We start from the raw sequence: 13,918 nt of genomic DNA, 5'->3' as shown, positions 1-13,918 counted from the left end.
CTTGTCAGCACGAGGATTCAATCTAGCAAACTTTCAGCTACTGGCCCAATGCTCTAACCACTAGGCTACCTGCCGCCCCAAATGTTGATGATGTGGTTGTTCCTGACATGGAGCACATGACTGAGCTCTTTAAATCATCACTTCATTAAGTCGGGATTCCTATTTGCCTCCTCCTTGCCCGTCCAACATTTCCTCATCCCCCATTCCTTCAATGCGACTATCCCCAATGCTCATCCCTATTTTCTACCTGCCCCACTACACCACTTCTCCCTGAGGTACAAAGTAGCTCCTATGACCATTACATGACCCCAAAAAACAGCTGGGTCAGATAGTTTAGATCCTTTCTTCTTTAAGGTTGCAGCCCCTATCATCGCAGAGCATATCTCTGAACTTTTTTTTTACCTGTCTCTCCTCTCTGGGGAGGTTCCCATTGCTTGGAAGGCAGAACAAGCTGATCCTAACTGTTATAGGCCAATTTCTATCTTGACCTGTTTATCAAACGTGTTGGAAAAACTTGTCAATAATCAACAGACTGGCTTTCTTGGGGTCTATAGTATTCTCTCAGGTATGCAATCTGGTTTCCGCTCAGGTTATGGATGTGTCACTGCAACCTTAAAAGGTCCTAAATGATGTCACCATTGTCACCATTGATGATGTCACCATTGCGCTTGATTCTAAGCAATGTTTGTATTATTGTGGAACGGAAAAGGAGTATTGGTGTCTCTGAGGGGTCTTTGGCCTGGTTTGCTAACGACCTCTCTCAAAGAGTGCAGTGCCTGTCACCAAGGGAGTACCCCAAGGCTCGATCCTAGGCCACACGCTCTTCTCAATTTACATCAACAACATAGCTCAGGCAGTAGCAAGCTCTCTCATCCACTTATATGCAGAAGATACAGTCTAATACTTAGCTGGTCCCTCCCCAGATGTTGTGTTTAACGCTTTACAACAATGCTTTCTTAGTGTCCAACAAGCTTTCTGGACCGTTTTATCTCAACGACTCAATCATGGACACTCTTACTGACACTTGTGTCTGCTTCGCGTGATGGATTGTTATCTATACCTTTTTGCCCTTTGCGCTGTTGTCTGTACCCAACCATGTTTGTGCTGCTGCCATGTTGTGCTGCTGCCATGTTGTGCTGCTACCATGTTTTTCTGCTACCATGTTGTGTTGCTACCATGTTGTGTTGCTACCATGTTGTGTTGCTACCATGTTGCTGTCATGTTGTGTTGCTACCGTGTTGCTGCCAGGCTGTGTTGTCATCTTACGTCTTTCTTTTTGTAGTGTGGTGGTGACTCTAGTTGTGATGTGCTATATCTACATGTTTTATTTGAATCCACGCAGCAGGCCTTTTTCCTATTGGTAGGCCGTCATTGTAAATACGAATGTTTTCTTAACTGACTTGCCTAGTTAAATAAAAAAGCAAAATAAAAAAATTAAGTGGGTTAGCTGGAAATTACTCCCTATATAGCAGGGAATAAGGAGTCGAGTGCCATTTAAGACGGTGAGACCAACCGTATGTCAGCGTATAGAGGGGTTTCCCGGTAACGTCCAGGGCGGTGAGAGCGGGACTCTTGGCCTGTGTGGCTCCCCAACGTGCCAGGGCTGCCTGAAGGGCCGGGGGCCAGTTACTGACCACCCCCAGGGGCTCCCCCTTCACTGGGATGATCTGACGGCCCTCTGGCCTGGGGGTGTTGGGGTCTGGCTGGGGCACTACGGACAGGGGAGGAGACGGGGATGAGGGTGAAGAGGAAGAGGAAGAGAAAAATAAAGTGGGGTATAGTGAGTTAAATGTCTACTGTCTATATATTTATTTCAAGAAAGGAAGAATGCATTGTATTCAATGCAATGTAAGTATTGGAATGTACAGTGCCTTCAGAAAGTATTCACACCCCTTGACTTTGTTGTTGTTGTGTTACAGCCTGAATTCAAAATGGATTACATTAATAATTTTCCTCACCCATTTACACACAATAACACATAATGACAAAGTGAAAACATGTTTTGATAAATTGTTCCAAATGTATTTAAAATGAAATACAGAAACAGCTCATTTACATAAATATTCACACCGGGTCAATACTTGTTAGGAGCTTTCCGCACCTGGATTGTACAACCTTTTCCCATTATTCTTTTCAAAATTCTTAAAGCTCTGTAAAACTGGTTGTTGATGATTGCTAAACATACATTTTCAGGTCTTGCCATAGAATTTCAAGCAATTTAAGTCAAAACTAACTTGGCCACTCAGGAACATTCCCGGTCTTCTTGTTAAGCAACTCTAGTGTAGATTTGAACTTAGGTTATTGTCCTGCTGAAAGGTGAATTAATCTCCCACTGTCTGGTGGAAAGCAGACTGAACCAGGTTTTCCTGTGCTCAGGATTTTGCCTGTGCTTAGCTCCATTCCATTTTATCTTGAAAAACTCCCCAGTCCTTAACAATTACAAGCATAAACATAACATGATGCAGCCACCACTTGCTTGAAAATATAGATAGTGGTACTCAGGAATGTGTTGTATTTGCCCCAAACATAACACTTGTATTTAGGAAAAAAAGTCAATTGCTTTGACACTTTTTGTGCTGTATTACCTTAGTGCCTTACTGCAAACAGGATGCATGTTTGGATATAAAAAAAATTCTGTACAGGGTTCCTTCTTGTCAATTAAGATAGTATTGTGGAGTTACTACAATTTTGTTGATCCATCCCCAGTTTTCTCCTATCACAGCCATTAAACTCTGTAACTGTTTAAAAGTCAGCATTGGCCTCATTGTGAAATCCCTGAGCGGTTTCCTTCCTCTCCGGCAACTGAGTTAGGAAGGACGCCTGTATCTTTGTAGTGACGGGGTGTCTTAATACACCCTCCAAAGGGTAATGAATTACTTCACCTTGCTCAAAGGGATATTTAATGCTTTTTTTTAAATTGACCAATAGGTGCCCTTCTTTGTGAGGCATTAGAAAACCTCCCTGGTCTTTGTGGTTGAATCTGTGTTCAAAATTCACTGCTGGACTGAGGGACCTTACAGATAATTGTATGTTTGGGATACAGAGATGAGGTAGTCATTCAAAGATCTTGTTAAACACTATTATTGCACACAGAGTGAGTCCATGCAACTTAGTATGTGACTTGTTAAGCAACTCTACACCTGAACTTACTAAGGCTTGCCATAACAAAGGGGTTGAATACTTATTGACTCAAGACACTTCAGCTTTTAATTTTAAAACATAATTCCACTTTGACATTATGGGGTATTGTGTGTAGGACATTGACACAAAATCTCTTAATCCATTTTAAATTCAGGTTGTAACACAGCAAAATGTGGAAAAGTCAAGCGGTGTGAATACTTTCTGAAGGTGCTGTAAGTATCAGAATGGAAGTATTGTATTTTATGGAGCCTAAGTCTTGGAGCAGGTCCTCTGTGCTTCTTACCCTCTACGATCTCCTCGGAGTCATCCAGGAAGAACTCACTGAGCGCTTGTCTCTTGGGCCGCTTCAGAGTGTTCAGCAGCTGCTGGATCTTAGTGGAAACACGGCTGTTCACTGGCACACCTGGAGAGCACAGAGGTAGAGGCAGACAATCACAGACATGACCATAGACACAAACACACACTCACTAATAGTCCCAATCACGCACAAAAACACACACACTCATACACTCAGACATTAAATAGGCAAGCACGCACAAACGGACACAAATGCTCACAAACGGACACACACAACAGGTAGATGCAACTTTATTCTTGGTCAAAAACAGAAGGATATTTCTATCTGTGGAGAGTAGATGGAGAGACAGGGCAAACAGACGACAGAAGAGGTGAAAAAGCAAGCTGATTGGAATTGATCCCTCCATCGCCCCTCCCCGGCCCCGTCCCATTTTGATTCATATTACCTTTTCGCTTTCCTTTTTTTAATGAAAGACACGACACGTACAGCCGAAAAAGGGATCACCCCAAAAAAGAACAAAATATAGTATGTTAGCAGCTTTCCCAACACAACGCCTAGAATGGGGATGAGAGTGAGTGAGATTCATTCAATGTTATTATGTCTTGTCAGTGTGTCATTATGTCTGAATAAAAATAGATTATTAAAAAAGAGGGAGGTTGACATGAGCACCTAAATCATCCGAATGGATTCACATAGGTACTGTCCCAAATGGCACCCCATTCCCTATATAGTACACTATGTAGGAAATAGGGTATCATTTGGGATGCTGACATAGCCATTTCAAACACGGCAGGGTACAGGCTACATTCATGATTACTGCAAATGCAGTACAACAGTGCTTTGTCAGTCAGCCAAACCATCACCAGATTAAGGATGTTACAGAGATTATGGTTAAAAAACAGTGAGTGATCGCAGTGTGGTAGTTTTCTGCGGGGTGTTACCAGTCTGCTGCCGTATGTGTGTGAGATCGTACATTCTGAAGTGTGTGGTTGTTGTTCTACAGTGCGTTCTATAGTGTGTGGTTGTTGCTCTACAGTGTGTTCTGCAGTGTGTGGTTGTTGCTCTACAGTGTGTTCTATAGTGTGTGGGTATTGCTCTACAGTGTGTTCTATAGTGTGTGGTTGTTGCACTACAGTGTGTTCTATAGTGTGTGGTTGTTGCTCTACAGTGTGTTCTACAGTGTGTGGTTGTTGCTCTACAGTGTGTTCTACAGTGTGTGGTTGTTGCTCTACAGTGTGTTCTGCAGTGTGTGGTTGTTGCTCTACAGTGTGTTCTACAGTGTGTGGTTGTTGCTCTACAGTGTGTTCTGCGGTGTGTGGTTGTTGCGCTACAGTGTGTGGTTGTTGCTCTAGTGTGCTCTGCAGTGTGTGGTTGTTGCACTACAGTGTGTGGTTGTTGCTCTACAGTGTGTTCTGCAGTGTGTGTGTGCATACCGTCAGCGGTGGTATCCAGCATGCTGGTGCGGCTCTGTCCTCGGGGCATCCCCCTGGTCATAGCATTGGGGGGCAGGTCCACCCTGGACTCCACCCTTGAACCCCTCTCAGGGGTGTAGGACGTCACATCTGGGGGGACACTGTTCTCTGGAGGAGAAGGGACAAGGTTTAATACTCGGAGGTAAACTTACCTAAAGCTGTGGAGCTACAGACAATACATGTTCTTAAAGAAAGTGTCTCTGAGGGCACGAAGAAGGGCTGTTATGTGTGTGCGCGCCCACCCTTGTGCGTGTGCGAGTCAGTTCTCCCAATGCGTGTGCGTTGGATTAAATGTGTGCAGGGTGTGTTTGTCTTACCTATGTGTGGGGTGTGTGTGTTTACAGAGTGTGTGTGTGTGTGTGTGTTACCTATGCGTGTGCTTGCCAGTATGTCGGCCAGTGCTGAGGTGGGCTGTGGCTGCGGTTGCGTCTGAGTCTTATTTTCCCCGTGGGACAGGGTGGAGGAGGCGGAGGAGGAGGTGGAGGAGCTCTGCACTGAGCGGTTGATCCAGTAGTCTGGGCTCTGGAGACTCTGGGCCAGTGCTGCACTCAGAGTCGCCTGGCGACGCAGAGAGCCTTCATCCTCAGACGCTGACGATGTGTCTGACAGGGAGACAGAACGAGATCTATTTAGTAGATGACGCGTGGTGAGCTTTGTCGCACAAAATGGCTGCCTTGGCAGCACCCCAGGTGGTTTATATACAGTGTTTGTGGACACCCAATACACCTTCTCTTATTGGGGCAGAAGCAGTGATAACCTAACCAACCATCCCTGGTCCTGATGATGAGCTACAGGGTATGCAGGATTTTGTCCCAACCCACACCTGAATCGACTCATCAAAGGTTGTCCACTAACTGAACATCTAGACTTTGAATATGCTAAATCAGGTGTGTTAGTGCTGGGCTTGGAACTAAAAGCCTGCACAGCGCGCACCCTGTATTTTAGCTCTCTGGGACCAGGGTTAGTTATTGAACACTACAGTGTACTACTCAAACATGGCAGGGTTGGGGTCAATTTCAATTCATAAAGTAAACCAAATACCAATTCTAAAATCTCCTCATTGAAAAGCATTGAAGGGAATTGGAATTTCAGTGTACTTCCTGAATTGTGTGGAATTGAAATGGAATTGACCCCAACCCTCAAACATAGAATATAGTTTGATCTCTATGGTAGTGACCTGGAGGGGTGCAGTTGTCTACGGGTGACTGGACGAAGGCTGAGCGGCGCTTGGTGGGCATGGGCAGTGCCATCTTCTCCTCCTTGTGTTTGGCCAACGCTGCCTGTACCGCCTCCGTGTGGATATCTGACAGAGACGGTGAGTGAATGAGAACAAGATCAAGATCAGGACAGACCAATGAGAACAAGATCAGGACAGACCAATGAGAACAAGATCAGGACAGACCAAAAAACAGGGATGAGGAATGGAAAAAGTAGGTCAGTCACTGCATCAACTGTGTTCGATTAGACTCCTCTGTCACAATCAGAACCAACCACTATCCCTAAGCAAGGCAGCAGCTCCCACACATCCCACTACTACTGTGGTGCCATGCATGTTAGAGGTCTGTGTCATTTTTATGAAATTGCACTTAAGTCTACTTCCCATGTAAATATCCTTTGCTATGTTGTTGCTTTTAAATCTGTAATTTCCTCTGAATGCACTGTGTTTTCTGCTAAATGAATGGCCTCATTGAGGACATTAACGTTTTCGGAATCTGAATCAGTGACGTATGAATGTACAGTATGTGTGTGTCTGTACCTGATCTGTAGCGGTCATCCCTTGCCCCCCCGCTGCGGTTTCTGCGGCCCCCAGAGGAAGAAGAGGGACCAGAGGCCTCAGGACTGGCAGGGCTACGGTCAGAACTGGCAGGGCTGGGCTCACCACTGGTAGGGCCGGAGGACGACTGCTGCTGGACGTCTGGGAGAGGCAGATCCACACCTGGACAGAGAGGAACGACGAGATACTCAGCACCTAGCTCTAACACACACACACACACACACACACACACCCTAGGGCTGGTCGATATGGCCAAAAATCATTTACATTTTTTTTCAAACTTACGGGCGATTCACAAAATACACTATATATACAAGAAAGTATCTGGACACTCCTTCAAATTAGTGGATCCGCCTATTTCAGCCACACACGTTGCTGACAGGTGTATAAAATCAAGCTCACAGCCATACAATCTCCATAGACAAACATTGGCAGTAGAATGGCCTTACTGAAGAGCTCAGTGACTTTCAACAAATCAAATCAAATGGTTGTCACTGTCATAGGATGCCACCTTTCCAACATGTCCAGTTTGTCAAATTTCTGCCCTGCTAGAGCTGTCCCGGTCAACTGTAAGTTCTGTTATTGTGAAGTGGAAAAGTCTACGAGCAACAACGGCTCAGCCACAAAATGGTAGGCAACACAAGTTTACAGAACAGGACCGCCAAGTTCTGAAGTGTGTAGTGCGTAAAAAATGGTCCGTCCTGCAGCACTCACTGCCGAGTTCCAAACTGCCTCTGGAAGCAACGTCAGCGCAAGAACTGATCATCGGGAGCTTCATGAAATGGGTTTCCATGGCCGAGCAGTGGCACACAAGCTTAAGATCACCAGCCCAATATCAAGCGTTGTCTGGAGTGGTGTAAAACTCGCCGCCATTGGACTCAGGAGCAATGGAAATGGGTTCTCTGAAGTGATGAATCACGCTTCACCATCTGGCAGTCCGACGGACTAATCTGGGTTTGGCAGATGCCAGGAGAACGCTATTTTCCCCAATGCATAGTGCCAACTGTAAAGTTTGGTGGGGGAAGAATAATGGTCTAGGGCTGTTTTTCATGGTTCGGGTTAGGCCCCTTAGTTCAAGTGAAGAGAAATCTTAACACGACAGCATACAATGACATTCTAGATGATTCTGTGCTTCCAACTATGTGGCGACAGTTTGGGTAAGGACACTTCCTGTTTCAACATGACAATGGCCCCGTGCACAAAGCGAGGTTCATAAAGAAATTGTTTGTCGAGATCAGTGTGGAAGAACTTGACTGGCTCGCACAGAGCCCTGACCTTAACTCCATCAAACACCTTTGGGATGAATTGGAATGCCGACTGTGAGCCAGGCCTAATCGCCCAACATCAGTGCCCAACCCTCACTAATGCTCCTGTGGCTGAATGGAAGCAAGTCCCTGCAGTAATGTTCCATCAGTAATGGAAAGCCTTCCCAGAAGAGTGGAGGCTGTTTTAGCTTTATCAAGCTATATTTATAACGCACATTTCAGACATGGAATGGAACTCAATGTGCTTTACAAGAAAATAAAAGCTGAAACATTTACTATACAACAAACATAATATTAAAAAAACAAAAGAATGACAAACTGAACTACTAAAAAGCACCCTAAAGAAAAGTTAAGATCTCCTTTTGAAAATGTCCAGTTTCAGCCTCCTCATGCTCTCTGGCAGGCTATTCCAGAGGCTGTGGGCACAATAATTAAAGGCTGCCTCTCCATGCCTCTTGGTCCTAGGCTTTGGGATAGTTAAAAGGCTAGTGCCAGAGGACCTGAGGGACCAACTGGGTGCTTAACTTAAAAGCATGTCTGACATGCATTGAGGTGCACAGTCGTGGATTGATTTACAAAAAAAACAATATAAGAATCTTAAAATGAACTTTAAAAAATAAAAAAACTCACATGCAGCCAGTACAGAGACCTTAAAGCCGGTGTAATGTGTGCTCTCCATGTGGTCTTGGTCAGTACCCACACTGCAGCATTCTGTATGCTTTACAGTTGAACAATGGCTTTCTTGGGTAGACCAGACAGGAGAGCATTACAGTATTCAAGCCTGCTTGTTTGTTTGTCGAAGCATGGATTAGTCTATCTGTATCAGCCGGAGAGAGAAACAGCCACAGCTTGGCAATGTTCCTCAGGTGTTTAAAAAAAAAAAACATTTTTGGTTACATTCCTAATGTGCGATTAAAAATTTTGTTCAGAATCTAAAATAACACCTAGCTTTTTTACCTAATGTTTTATCTCTATTGCCCGTGAATTAAAATGTGCGGCTAGATTCTCTCTCTGTGCTTTGACTCCAACAATAAGTTCTTCGGCATTGCCTTGATTTAGCTGGAGGAAGCTGTGAGCCAGCAGTCTTATGAATATTAAAATCGCCCAACACATTGATTTTTTCATAGTTCTGAAGGAGTATAGACAATAGCTCAGATAAATCGGTGAAGAAAGTGGGGCAGTGCTTTGGTGGCCTATACAGGGTTACGGCCAGCACTGGTGGCCGACATTTAAACAGTATATCATGATGCTCAAAAGACCCAAAGTTGCCAAATGAAATTTACTAATGAAAGCATTTGTAAAACTAGAGGCTGTCGCCCCACCCCTTTTCTATTTTCTGATAGAGTAGCAAATCAAAGGTTGTCACAAAAAGAGACATTCCTGTCGTTGATAAGTTTCTTCAAATACTCATCCAGGGCAATGAATCGGTTGAAATGTTCCGAACCCTTTCGGTACCGCGGGAGTAGGCCAGAGGTAACTACTCTCTTCCCTGTGCTAGCGACAGTGCTTAAAACGAAAGTCATTAAAACCTACGTGAGTGACAATGGTGGCAATATTGTAGTAGTTGGCCAGAACCGTGGGCACTAGGGAGTTGATGTCATGGGCACGGACTCCTGAGTGACAGTGGACCTTGGTCAGTCCAAAATCTCTCACCATCGATCTTCCCACAATGATGGTGGATGTGATGGAATCCGATGGGGAAGCAACCTGCTGAACTGTGGTAGCTGTGGGGGAGGGGGGTGCCACTGGGCTTCGGAGTTGAGCTTAACATTGGTCCGTTGGATTGGGACAGATCAACGCCACCCGACTCATTGACAGCTTTACTACAGGAGGCATTTAAAACTGAGATTTGGTTTGCCTGGGTTACAGCTAGGTCGGTGAACTTAGAAAGCAGGTTATCCTTTTCTTGCAACCGAGCTAACAGACGGAGGATCTCTTCCCTAAACTGCTTGATGGTGGTGCATTTAGGGCAGACAAATCCCTTGTCCATTTTACTGTTACACCGTATCTTCCTTCTGTGATTGTGTGGAAACATCTCACACCTGACGCACGTGTCCAGCTGTGGATAAAAACACTGATGGGCTAGCACAGCAAGCATTAGCCTGATCCATTTTCATGATGGCTAGCAGCTATCTGCTACATCTCCATTTTTTTTGGTTTAATTTAAATTAGCGTCATTGTACAATTAAAGGTCAAATAGACTGCATTTAATTATTTTTACCAAATAGTTCAACCTTCTTTTTTTGTTGTTGCAATAATCACTGATCTGGCTTTCAAGTCAGTCTATGAAAATGCCATTTTTTGTTACAAACTTAACTAGAACCATGCATAATGCACATCCACTAATAATGACTGACTTCTTGTAGCAGGCATTAGACTATAGAACATTAAGAGGTCTTATCAACAATCTCTCAAGCCCACGAGCTAGTGATTGGCCAGCTAATCTTCATATTTCAGGTTTAGCCAACTTGGAACTATTTGCTAGCTAACAAGGTTGAACAGTTGGATTGCTTTGAACACACCCTTCTGTCTGTCTCCAACTGTTTGAAAAACACGTTAGCCTGTCCAGATGTTGAAATCAAGTGGCCGACATTATTTCTCAAAATGAAAACGAGTTGCCAAGTCCTTATAGATTAAACAGCTAGTATAACAGTCTTCGGCTAAAATGCTGCTAGCGGTACATGGTACCCCAATAATGCTGCGCACGACAAACAGCATTCATTTTCCAGAATCAATGTTCAATGACACTCTCGTTTTAGTAGTGTCTGCTCTAAGCGCTATTAAAGTAGTGGAGACATAAAATGGGTATCGTTAGAAAAGACCACTTCTCCTCTATTACAGTAAACTAAAGACCCAATGTGTTTGAGTCCAGATGACCAATTATGTTGGACCAAACCTCAAATGCAAATAGTAAGTTAAAACCACTTGTCCGGTAGGAAGATGTGATATCTCAACGTTGTTGGCGTGAGAGGTTTCACTTTCTAAAATCTGTCCAAAATAAGGCCAATGTTTTTCTTTGGGCTTATTTTACACCTAAGCTTGTCATCTGTTTTCCTGCCTTTGGGACAACAACTCCCATTGTTAGGGCTGAGACGTGCATCTCGTCATCATATAAAGATCTCTGTTAAAAATGGAAAGGCGCACAGAGGACCGAAGGAGACGAGACCAAAAATACAACATGAGAACAAGCGTACATAAACGCTCATAAAAAATGAAAACTAAACCTCGATTCTGCAATACAGGCATTTGCAATATCGCGCAAAAAAAATACATTCAAATGAATGTATTTTATATACCGCCCAGCAATAACACACCCACACAAACACGCAGACACACCATTTTGCATTGGTCAGGTAACTCTTGAAACAATATTTAATTTGATATAACCTTACTACTAACTAACAGACCACTTACAGTTGAAGTCGGAAGTTTACATAAAGTAGTTCTAATGACTATTGTTTTGTTAACAAACTATAGTTTTGGCAAGTCGGTTAGGAAATCTACTTTGTGCATGACACAAGTCATTTTTCCAACTATTGTTTACAGACAGATTATTTCACTTATAATTCACTGTATCACAATTCCAGTGGGTCAGAAGTTTACATACACTAAATTGACTGTGTCTTTAAACAGCTTGGAAAATTCCAGAAAATTATGTCATGGCTTTAGACGCTTCTGATAGGCTAATTGACATAATTTGAGTCAATTGGAGGTGTACCTGTGGATGTATTTCAGGGTCTACCTTCAAACTCAGTGCCTCTTTGCTTGACATCATGGGAAAATCAAAAGAAATCAGCCAAAACCTCAGGAGGTTCAGGCCTTTATGGCAAGACAGAAGCAACTCATTAAAATGCACATGACAGCCTGCTTGGAATGTGCCAAAAGGTACATAAAGACTCTCAGACCATGAGAAACAAGATTCTCTGCTCTGATGAAACTAAGATTGAACCTGAATTGGCCTGAACGCCAAGCATAACATCTGGAGGACAACAGGCACCGCTCATCACCTGGCCAATACCATCCCTAATGGTAAGGTGTGGTGACAGCATCGTGGTGTGGTGATGTTCTTGGGGACCTTCAATGCTGCAGAAATGTTTTGGTGTTCTTCCCCAGATCTGTGCTTCAACACTTTCCTGTCTCAGAGCTCTACGGACAATTCCTTCAACCTCATGGCTTGGTTTTTGCTCGGACGTTCACTGTCAACTGTGGGACCTTTATATAGACAGGTGTGTGCCTTTCCAAATCATCTCCAACTATTTGAATTTACCACAGGTGGAATCTAATTAAGGATGATCAGTGGAAACAGGATTAACCTGAGCTCAATTTCTAGTGTCATAGCATAGGATCTGAATACTTATGTAAATAAGGTATTTCTGTTTCTCATTTTTATTAATGAACATGCATATCAAAAAAGCTGTTTTCGCTTTCTCATTATGGGGTATTGTGTGTAGATTGATGAGGATTTTTTATTTATCTAATACATTTTAGAATAAGGCTGTAACGTAACAAAATGTGGAAAAGGGGAAGGGGTCTGAATAATGTAGATACTGTAAAATTGATTCATCTAGCTCTAAACTCACAATGGCAGGTAGTCAGTTAGTCAGCCAACAGAGTACCACTGGATGATGTCCATGTCAATTTTGTGGTGTGACCATCCCTGTACTGCTCAGAAAAAAAGCAGAAGAAAGCAGATATGGCCTAACAGGCTTTCAGGGAAGTATCTCACAGTTTTTAGTTTGTTTGTCATCTCGAACCAGTGGCCCAGAGGGACCTCTTGGGTCTTTAGTTGTTTCTACTCCCCAGTTTACCTCAGCTATGTCACATTGTGGTTCTGTGTTTTCTGTGGACACAGTTGAATGGGGGGAACGTAATGATCAATTTGAAGTCGGAAGTTTACATACACCTTAGTCAAATAGATTTAAACTCACAATTCCTGACATTTGATCCTAGTAAAAAAATTCCCTGTCTTAGGTCAGTTAGGATCACCACTTTATTTTAAGAATGTGAAATGTCAGAATAATAGTAGAGAGAATGATTTATTTCAGCTTTTATTTCTTTCATCACATTCCCAGTGGGTCAGAAGTTTACATACTGTACACTCAATTAGGATTTGGTAGCATTGCCTTTAAATAGTTTAACTTGGGTCAAATGTTTTGGGTAGCCTTCCACAAGCTTCCCACAATAAGTTGGCTGAATTTTGGCCCATTCCTCCTGACAGAGCTGGCGTAACTGAGTCAGGTTTGTAGGCCTCCTTGCTCACACACGCTTTTTCAGTTCTGCCCACAAATCTTCTATAGGATTGAGGTCAGGGCTTTGTGATGGCCACTCCAATACCTTGACTGTGTTGTCCTTAAGCCATTTTGCCACAACTTTGGAAGTATGCTTGGGGTCATTGTCCATTTGGAAGACCCATTTGCGACCAAACTTGAACTTACTGACTGATGTCTTGAGATGTTGCTTAAATATAGCCACATCATTTTCCTGTCTCATGATGCCATCTATTTTGTGAAGTGCACCAGTCCCTTCTGCAGCAAAGCACCCCCACAACATAATGCTGCCACCCTCGTGCTTCACGGTTGGGATGGTGTTCTTCGGCTTGCAAGCCTCCTTCCTTGCTGATCATTATGGCCAAACAGTTCTATCTTTGTTTCATACAACCAGAGGACATTTCTCCAAAAAGTACGATCTTTGTCCCCATGTGCAGTTGCAAACCGTAGTCTGGATTTTTTATGGCGGTTTTGGAGCAGTGGCTTCTTCCTTGCTGAGCGGCCTTTCAGGTTGTGTCGATATAGGACTTGTTTTACTGTGGTTATAGTACTTTTGTACCTCTTTCCTCCAGCATCTTCACAAGGTCCTTTGTTGTTGTTCTGGGATTGATTTGCACTTTTCACACCAAAGTACGTTCATCTCTAGGAGACAGAATGCGTCTTCTTCCTGAGCGGTATGACGGCTGTGTGGTCCCATGGTG

The 13,918-nt window shown here is 43.5% G+C and overlaps 1 protein-coding gene across 6 annotated transcripts in view; it reads right to left on the bottom strand.

Moving 5' to 3' along the window:
* Positions 1-13,918, bottom strand: part of dip2ba (disco-interacting protein 2 homolog Ba) — a 74,550-nt gene that overhangs the window by 26,079 nt on the left and 34,553 nt on the right. For 4 of the 6 annotated variants that reach the window (XM_024383865.2, XM_042303625.1, XM_042303621.1 and 1 more), the window contains exons 3-9: positions 6,668-6,847; positions 6,089-6,214; positions 5,280-5,513; positions 4,873-5,019; positions 3,885-3,896; positions 3,425-3,544; positions 1,514-1,711 (exon numbers count right to left, since the gene is read on the bottom strand). In XM_024383865.2, the coding sequence (XP_024239633.1) occupies positions 1,514-1,711; positions 3,425-3,544; positions 3,885-3,896; positions 4,873-5,019; positions 5,280-5,513; positions 6,089-6,214; positions 6,668-6,847 (1,017 nt within the window). The remainder of the gene's footprint in view (positions 1-1,513; positions 1,712-3,424; positions 3,545-3,884; positions 3,897-4,872; positions 5,020-5,279; positions 5,514-6,088; positions 6,215-6,667; positions 6,848-13,918) is intronic. The other 2 variants (XM_042303622.1, XM_042303624.1) reach the window with 1 other exon arrangement.

The sequence above is a fragment of the Oncorhynchus tshawytscha genome, linkage group LG22 (genome assembly GCF_018296145.1).
Source record: "Oncorhynchus tshawytscha isolate Ot180627B linkage group LG22, Otsh_v2.0, whole genome shotgun sequence".
NCBI lineage: Eukaryota > Metazoa > Chordata > Actinopteri > Salmoniformes > Salmonidae > Oncorhynchus > Oncorhynchus tshawytscha.
The sequence above is the reverse complement of the archived record's forward strand: the minus strand, read 5'-3'. Positions and strand labels throughout refer to the sequence as shown.